General features: G+C 40.7%; 1 protein-coding gene across 1 annotated transcript; it reads right to left on the reverse strand.

The window, feature by feature from the left end:
- Nucleotides 1-3,785: 3,785 nt before the first annotated feature.
- LOC113324817 (putative poly [ADP-ribose] polymerase 3) lies at nucleotides 3,786-7,753 on the reverse strand. Its single transcript, XM_026573106.1, has 16 exons — nucleotides 7,178-7,753; nucleotides 6,929-7,042; nucleotides 6,775-6,835; nucleotides 6,613-6,682; nucleotides 6,348-6,522; nucleotides 6,107-6,240; nucleotides 5,725-5,962; nucleotides 5,489-5,616; nucleotides 5,338-5,414; nucleotides 5,096-5,256; nucleotides 4,796-5,005; nucleotides 4,604-4,706; nucleotides 4,435-4,517; nucleotides 4,216-4,359; nucleotides 3,953-4,135; nucleotides 3,786-3,854 (listed from the first exon to the last, which is right to left on the reverse strand). The coding sequence occupies exons 1-16, from the start codon at nucleotides 7,751-7,753 to the stop codon at nucleotides 3,786-3,788; spliced, it is 2,526 nt and encodes an 841-aa protein (XP_026428891.1).
- Between the last annotated feature and the right edge of the window lie 857 nt (nucleotides 7,754-8,610).

The following is an 8,610-nucleotide window of genomic DNA, read 5'->3' on the forward strand; positions in this document are numbered from 1 at the left end:
CGAGTCTGTTTCAAATTGAACTTTTGTCCATCCTCATTCCGTCGCCGTCCTAGAAGTGATGAACATGGCCCAAGTTTTCGCTGCAAGTGCAGTGGTGATGCCCAGTGGCAGTGCTATCGCTAAGATTGTGTCGGCCTCCTCTTTTAGGCATATAATACCTGCTCCCGCTATTCCAGGCTTGCTGCTCCGTCCGTGTTAATTTTGATCTAATCTAAGTGGGATTTGATTCATCCTAGGAAGATGGTTTTTGTTACTAGTGTTGTTTGAGCTGGGTTCGGATAAGGTTCCCAAGTAGTACTGGAGGTAGGTGGTTTTGATCCCAGGTATATTCCTGCTGGAGTTTTATGTCCATATGCGTTATATTCGTCGGATTTGTTTGTTTCTGGCGATAGACTGCATTGTTCATACCTGATCAATAAGGACCAAAAAAGAAAGCAAAAAGATGTGGTTACTGGGGCCGGAGCTTTTTTTTTGGGAGCAGGGAGACTTTCGTATGATGGGGCAGTGAAGTGGGTATGCTATGAGTAGGGTTTTGGTTGTTTGTGAGATTAGATAGAAGGAGGTTCAAGGAATCAATGGTTGTTTTACAATGAAGTAGAATATGACTAGACGTTTCATGACCAGAACTGCATTGAGGACATAGGTTGGAGTTGGTGAGTTGGATGCGGTGGAGAATGTAGAGGGTTGGTAGACCCTCATTAATTTCTTTCCGCAAGAAAGGCTGTACTTTTGGGGGACATGGAAGTGTCCAAAGGAAGGTAGTTGTTAGGAGAGGATTTTGATGGGTTTGTGTAGAGTCATTGATGAGGCAGTTATATCCTGATTCCGTCGTGAATTTTTCGGTTTTGTGAAAAGGCCAAATGATCTTGTCTGATTGGTTGTTCCGTGGGATAGGAATGTTGATGATTCATTAAACTACGGGCTGGGGAAGTAGATTTATCCTATCATGATTCTAGTTCCCTGTTGATGGGTTAATATTTGTATTGAATTTTGGAATCCAATTTGATTGGATAGGGGTATTTAATCCTTCTCCAATTTGATGAAAGAGGTGATGCTTGAAGGTTGGTATGAACGATGCTAGTTGTATCCATTATGGGCTGGGAGATGATGGGAAGGGAGGGACGTTGTCGAAAATGGGTGTCTGTTTGAGGTATTTTGCATTATATAATGTGGCTAGTACGGAGGTGGGTTTTTCATGAATGTTCCAGATTTATTTCATGAGAAGTGCTTTATTGTGCTTCATGCTGCTTCTGATACCTAGTCTTTCATGAGCCATGGGTTTGTATAGTTTGTCCCTTTCTAGTGGGCGAAGCTTCTTGATGGAAGAGTCATGGCCATATAAGAATTTTTTTGTTGTACAATCTATTTTTTTAAGTGTGGATGTGTGTACAAAAGGTTTGTGTTTGCATGAGGTGATTGGTTGTAGGGGTAAGGGATGAATTTATGCGTACGAACCCGCCAGCTTGGTCTACGCATTTAGTTATCCAGCCATTTTCCTTGCGAGTTAGGCGCTGAAAGATTGGGGAAAGATATGGCTGAAAGACCTGCCATGTTTGAGTCACTCTCCTAGGTAGGTGTGTGAGGGGGTGTGGTGGGGTGAGTTGATGTTGTTGACATATTCAAGGCTTGTTTTTGTTCATCCAATTGGTACTGTTTTAGTTTCGGGTGATGGATGATTGTAGGTTTTGATGTGTTGATATGTTGACCCACAAAATTTTCATAAGCTTGTAACATGGTTGAGGTGATTGATGTCTTCCGGAGTTTCTTTATATGTTATCAACAAGTCATCTGCATACATGAAATATAATATTGGTGGGGCCTTCTGGAAATTGCGGAGTCCTCTATCCTTTTCTGGTTGTCAAGAGTTCCCAACTATGTGGATACCCTAGTTGGGGTGACGTACCCATGTGGAGTTGCATTGATATTAATAAAGTAGGTAACTGTTCATATGCACATCATAATATAATCCACGAAGGGTGAAGCGAAGCCTGAAGTGGTGAAAGCTTGTTTTATGAAACCCCAGTCCAAGAAGTCATAAGATTTCTGAATGTCTTGTTAGGGATATTTTGGGATCTTTAGTGCGGTTTGAGATTTTGATGTAGTGAAAAAGTTTGGCAGTGACAACTATGTTGTCGTGAATGGATATTTGTAGCACAAAGACACTCTGATACAGGATAATGAGAAATGGGAGTAGAGGTCTGAAGCGATTGACCAGTATCTTTGAAATAATTTTATAAGTGACATTACATAGTCCTATCGACCTAAATTGGAAGGGTTTTGAGGGGTGATCAATCTTCGGGATTAATGTAAGGTTAGTGTGGTTCATGAGGGGATGAATTAGAGCGAATTAAAGAAACTTCGAACCATCTCAATTAGTTGTGGTTTGGTTGTTTCCCAAAAAACTTTGAAAAATTTATTGGGATATCCATCCGGTCCTAGGACACGTTCTAATCCTATGGAGAAGAGCTTCATGGATCACTTCGGCTGTTAACTGATTACATTGATGAGGGTTAACCTTTGTGTTATTGCTTCAAACAGGCTTTGATCAATTACTGTATTTGGTGCATTGTACTGATCTGTGAAGTGCTGAAGCATGAGTTTGATAATTTCTTCCTTATCTGTAATCCAAGTGTTTGATGATCTTGGAGTTCTTGTATGTTGTTACAGTTTATATGAGTTGTAGTCTTGGTGTGGAAGAAGGCTGTGTTGTGGTCTCCGAACTGAAGCCATTGTATTCTGGATCTTTGTCGCCAGTAAGTTGCATGGCAATCAAGTAGATTTAGGTGTTCAATTCAAACTTGATTTTCTTGTTGAGTTCAGTGTCAGTGCGTCGTATATTGATGTTGGGCTGCCTTGATTTTCACGGTTGATTTTTTAATCAACGTGGGTAGGTGGCCAAAGTTGATCTTGTTCCATTTCGTTACGATTTCGCCGGTTGATATGAGTTTGAGCCGGAGGTTTAAAGGTGGGTCCGGGTCCGGGTCATGTAGCTGATCCCATTGCCGAATTAACCACTTGATGATCCCATTGCCGAATTAACCACTTAAAGCTGAGGATGAGATAACCACAGGTGCTCAAATTTTCAAGTTTTGCTCAAATTTTTCATTTGGAGTAGGATAGAAGCATGATCTGAAGCGAAGATGAGTGATTCCAGCGTGAGTATCGACTGTTCTCCATTGTTGGTTTGCTATTGCTTGATCCAGTCTTTTCTTTCTTGGATGTTGTGTTGGCCATTAAATTGAGATTAACACACAAGACTTGATGCCAGTGTATGTGTATACCGTAAACTTAACTCCTGGTTAATGCTTTCTGAAACAGCCGTGATGGAAAAGAAAGAAGAGAACGGTACAGACCTTTTTAAAGTTGGGGTATATCAAAAAGCCCGGGCGTAAACCTTCAACAGTCCCATCAATCCCTCTAGCCTAAAACCTTGCAATATCTAGATAGCTCACCATAAAGTAATTTCTAACACGAAATCACTAATCAACTGGGTATGGATCGGTAAACCAGAAAACAACCAACAAAGTTCGATTTTCGATTTACATGTTCAAAAGAAACAAGAAACTCTGAAGTCGAAACACAAAGATGGTAGATACATTATATATCTCATTACCTTCCCATTCAACTACAGCTTTTGTAATTACAACACAAAATAACTTCAACAAAAATACAAAAACAGAACATACTGGATTCACAACCAAAATCCACAAAATCGAATCCCCGCCGCCACCTTCGTCAGCCCAAATCTTGAAAACCGTTCACGTGCGAATTCCTTGACATAGCTCCTACTCCTCCGTATCCATCAGGGGAGCCTTCCCTTCATACTTCACTCCAACAACAAACCTGATGCTAACCTGCACAATATCACCAAGAAAATACGCAGCCATCAAGTTCTTGAAAATCAACGTCATCTACGTACATCTCAGCGTGAACCCCAAAACTCGAGCAGTACCTGTTTTGGATCATAAGCAGCATATTCATTAAACTCCAGCGGACTGTCTTTGTGCTCGGAAGAAATCAACCGACCGCAAGGTACTTTGATATCATCTTTCCACGTAAAATGTTCTGCCTCATCCGTTTTCTTCCTTCCCAATCCCTTCACACCCGCCTTCTTCTCTTCCAAAGGATTCGTATCCTGTACAGAGAAAATCCGTTATGGCATCTATCCAAGAAATGCGCTCTCTCCTAGCTTCCCAGAAGACATCAGCTTCATACCTCAGGTGGACTGGTGACTTCTGTAATCTGATCACCCAGTGAAGCAACAGCTAAAATCAAGAACCCTTCCGGTCTATCAACAGCTGTGAATCCATACCTAGCAGCCTCAGCCGAAGCATCAGAGCATACGATTGCTCTACCAAACTGCATATTTGGAAGTCTCACCATCAGAAAAGAACATGGTTCAGATCAGAGAGTCGAGGAGGTGCTATATCCTACCATATAGCCAGGCACAGGCAGAGAACATATCGCTGGCAAAAACCCTTTGTGCAGATGCCTCAGCAGATTGGAGCTCCTAGAGCCTAAAAGACACAGAGCACACATACACGATACAGTAGTCTACCTGGGAAATGAAGTACATAACCAGACAGGGATGAGAACAACTCACCACACCACAAAAGAACCTTATTAGGCAATTTCTTGATATCGTCGAGAGAAGGACCGGCGCTAGGTTCAACAGCGAATACATTCTCAAGCGTTACACCATAATCCTGTAAATAGATGATCAAAATCGAACATTATAACATATGGGAGCACTGCCTGAGATTGATGAGACTTGCACTAGGCATAGCAGACTTACAACATCTTCGATCTTCACTGGCTCATACGTCTTCTCAAGGTAATTCTGAATCATCTTGTAATCTTCGCTGTTTTTATCCACCGGCATGATCGAGCAGCCCATTTTTTCAAATCTATCAGACAATGGGTCATCAATAGTAGAACCTGTCATGTCCCCTACAACACGAGAAGCCACATTTATATCACGAACTGTCTCCAGTGCCGCCGCCGCCTGCCCATACAAAATTTGAGAAAGAGCGGCAATGTCAGTCTTCATACATCCTTACTAACCAAGAGAAAGTTCAAACCAGGATCAACTTACATAGTCCGCTATCTCATGGTAGTCTCTAAAGATAAAAGGCCTGGTGGAATGCATAAGAGTGAACCATCTCTGGCTGAAATCTGACCAAATTGCTTCATTATTCTGTCCAGTCTCCTTTGTCATTTTGAAAATGTCTATGAACTCATTAAGAACTTCCTCACCTGAAACAGTTATCCTAGCATCTGTTAGGAACTTGGATGAGTAACAAGTCATTCATGTGCCGTGACATAGCTTTTGCTTACATCTTTTCAAATGCAGGTCTGTTAACATCCCCATAGGTAAATCAGGTGAGTCCAGACCCATCTCCATTAGAGCATACCTAGATACAAAACCAAGTCAGCCGAGCTAAACATGAAAAATTCGTTAAGAAAGATTCTATTGGGTATGACTAACCTATAGATCTCTTGACTACATAGAACCTTAAGAAAATTTGCCACAAGGGGGTCCAGCTTGGAGTGTGCAGCAGCTATTCCGAGCTGCCTGAGACCTAGACCACCGTGCCGAACATCAACACCATCATCCTGGAAACACCATAGACAAAAGATCCACTATCGTAAGAGTCGATCCCAAAGTGAGTAAACGGTACAATTCTGCTTAAAAGATCAGCTGCAAGGACCAAGGAACTGCACCATGTCTACAGGATAAAACTTCGTATGCTTCTTCTGGATTTTTTTCTCCCTCTCCCAAGGCTCAAATTCGTTTCCTGTAACCTCCTTGAATAGCTGCGCAAACTCCTTCACTGCATCATCAACACTCTCCTTCTCCTCGAGCCTCTCTTCAGCTTTGTCATCATCTCCCACTTGCCCCTTCTTGAAGTAAAGATGCAACCGGTTCTCAGGCACCACAATGAGTTGCATAATACAATAGCTGCATTTACCAAGACAATGGTAAATAAACTCAATGATATGTTTAATCCTTTCATTAACCAAAGAGTACTGCATCTCCAACCAACAGTGCAATACTCTTCATCAAATGGGAAAAAAAAACCAGGAGAAAGAAAGTATGCAATACTCGTTTAGTTCTCTTCCTTTATCACATCGGGAGAAAGCACAGTTGTAAAGTAATCCATCCTTCTCGAGGATTTCCCCACCCTCCTCCTGTAATCTGGTGTCCTTATAGACTCCTCGCTTCCCATAAAGCTTTAGCTGCAAGTACATACACTGTAGAAGGAAATCAGAAGAAGAGTCTTAATCCCTGGCCAAATAACAAGAGCCGACAGTAACTCCAAAAAAATTCAGCATGTAAATAGTACCTCAGCATTCAAGGTCTCCAGTGCTTCTTCACTAGGATCCATTTTATCCAATGGAATACCCTTGCCATACGTAGTAAGATCGCTAACAACGTCGTAAGCCTCAACAGGTTGGGCGGATTGTTTGTCAATGCTCTCAATTAACCAGGCTTCACTCACCACAGGTATTCCTCTTTCCCTACATTAGATCTCACAAACTAAAAATTACCAACAAGCTTTCTAGCAGAAGTCAAGTAGAGGAAAAAAATTGCTTAATAATGAACATTACATTGCTTCAGTGACCTTTCCCGATCCACCACGTTCCCGTTCAGCGGGGGATACGACAAGACAGGCTACACCTACGCAGCCAATAAAACGCTGACTGATAAGAACCAAATATAGTAGCGGAAAAACATAGACACTCCTGTTGTTTTGTTAAAAGAAAAGTTACCCTGTGGGATTGTGTTTGAAACTTTTCCGCCATTCTTTTGGATTTCTTTTTTCCAGTATTGCTGCATTAAGTGACCACACAAAAAAGCTTAATGCCTAAAAAAATTGCTGAAGAACAAAACAATTTGATACATATATACACTTGTTCAACTCACATGTGTCCGGGAAAGACGTCCAGAAAGTGATATCAGCATCCCACTAAATACCTTCTCAGCTGCATTTAGTTTTCTGGTATGGCGATTTTTCGGGTCTTGACGTTTCTTTATAAGCTGCGTTCATTAACAAACATGGACATGAAACCCATATGAAATTCAATCCAACCTCACAAAAATTCTAATTCTGTACACATATGAAAATCGGTATAGTGGTAAGGTATGAGATTTTACTTCGCCAACACCTTCTACAGCAGAGATCTCATCAGGTATGTTAAGTTTATCCTCTCTCCTAGGAGGATCCTTAGTTTTGTAAGTACAACTTGACCACTCACTGTATATTCCCGAGCATGAGTAGTTGCTACCGGTGTACTCCAAGGGACCCCTGCAAATAGGGCATTTGTCCAAGGGACCATAAAACAACATATCTTGACATCTGGGTACCACTGCATCATCAGTGCCAGAGTCATCTTGTTCATTAGCTTTAAGAATTTGCCTCATCTGTTCAACGGAGAGAGATTTTCTAACGGTGTTGCAGAACTCTTCAAAGTCTTTAACTATATCCTCCTCTTCTGTAGATTTCCCATTAACATCAGGTTCATCTCCCTTGTCTGACTTGGGTTTCTTTGATTTTTGTTCCGCCTCTTGATCACCAGTTTGCTTGGTTTCTGCATGTTGTTTTTGCTTTCTTGTAGTTACATGTTGATCATCTCCTCCGCTATGAGCCCTAGTTGCTCTTGTCTCATTAACCTTCAACAAACCGCAAAAAAATAATTGTACAAGGTAAAATAAATGTATTGTTGAGAAAACAGTTCGCGTTTTGACCATTGACCTTGACTAATATTAAGCTGTCATTTCTTTTGTTACTTTCTTTTGAGCTTGAAAAGTTCAAATTATGTTATACAAAAGCAAATTTTTGAAGATTTTAAACAAAATTTAAAGAAAAAAACGAACCACAACTTCATTTTAGTTTACAAATCCTAGAACTAATTTAAGTAGTGGTGATGTAAGAAACCGATAAATTAGTTTTTAAGTAGAACTTAAAGTTGTGCAAAGATGAGATACCTTCATTTTCAAATTCCTGTAAAGATTATTACTTCAGCTAGTTTCGATTTCCTTCTTTAGCTAAAGAGAGATGAATTTCTTCAAGGCTTTATGAGGTTTCCTTCTTCAGCTAGTTTATGTTTGGATGAGAACAATCAGAATTTTTATTTTTACTTCACGAGTGTAGGAAGAATTGAAGTACTACCACTGCTACTTCAGTCTTACTTTATAGCGTACACATATAATTTTTGCATGTAAATGTGGCCGTTGTTAAATAGCACAAGTGTCTCCGTTTGTTGCTTCTGCGACACGTGGTCGTGTTGGTTCATTATGCTAGGACAAGTGTATCCGAAGATGGTTTACGCTTTATTTTATCCCTGCCGTGTCTTTGACATGCAAAAGAATTGGACATTTTGTTGGCTGTTGAAAGTTGTAAACTGGTTTATATTACTTGGCATTTGGCTGGGCAGCTCTACTCCATTTGTCGACGCTTCAAACAAACTCGTCTAACCTCTTTCGGTCTCTTAAAATTTTGGAAGAAACAAATATATGCCCGTGGTCGGTCGGTCTTACTTTTTTCGATATAAATGAAGTGGGTTTGTATTATGTGCGACACAGTTTCTGATTCATCTGCGGTAAAT

Source organism: Papaver somniferum, chromosome 11 (assembly GCF_003573695.1).
Source record: "Papaver somniferum cultivar HN1 chromosome 11, ASM357369v1, whole genome shotgun sequence".
NCBI lineage: Eukaryota > Viridiplantae > Streptophyta > Magnoliopsida > Ranunculales > Papaveraceae > Papaver > Papaver somniferum.

Coding starts and splice junctions, on each gene's coding strand:
- LOC113324817 (XM_026573106.1), bottom strand. CDS start 7,753: ATGGTCAAAACGCGAACTGTTTTCTCAACAATACATTTATTTTACCTT. Junction 5,617..5,724: donor AGTTTTATCCTGTAGACATG/GTGCAGTTCCTT, acceptor TGGTGTTTCCAG/GATGATGGTGTTGATGTTCG. Junction 5,006..5,095: donor ACCATGAGATAGCGGACTAT/GTAAGTTGATCC, acceptor TTGTATGGGCAG/GCGGCGGCGGCACTGGAGAC.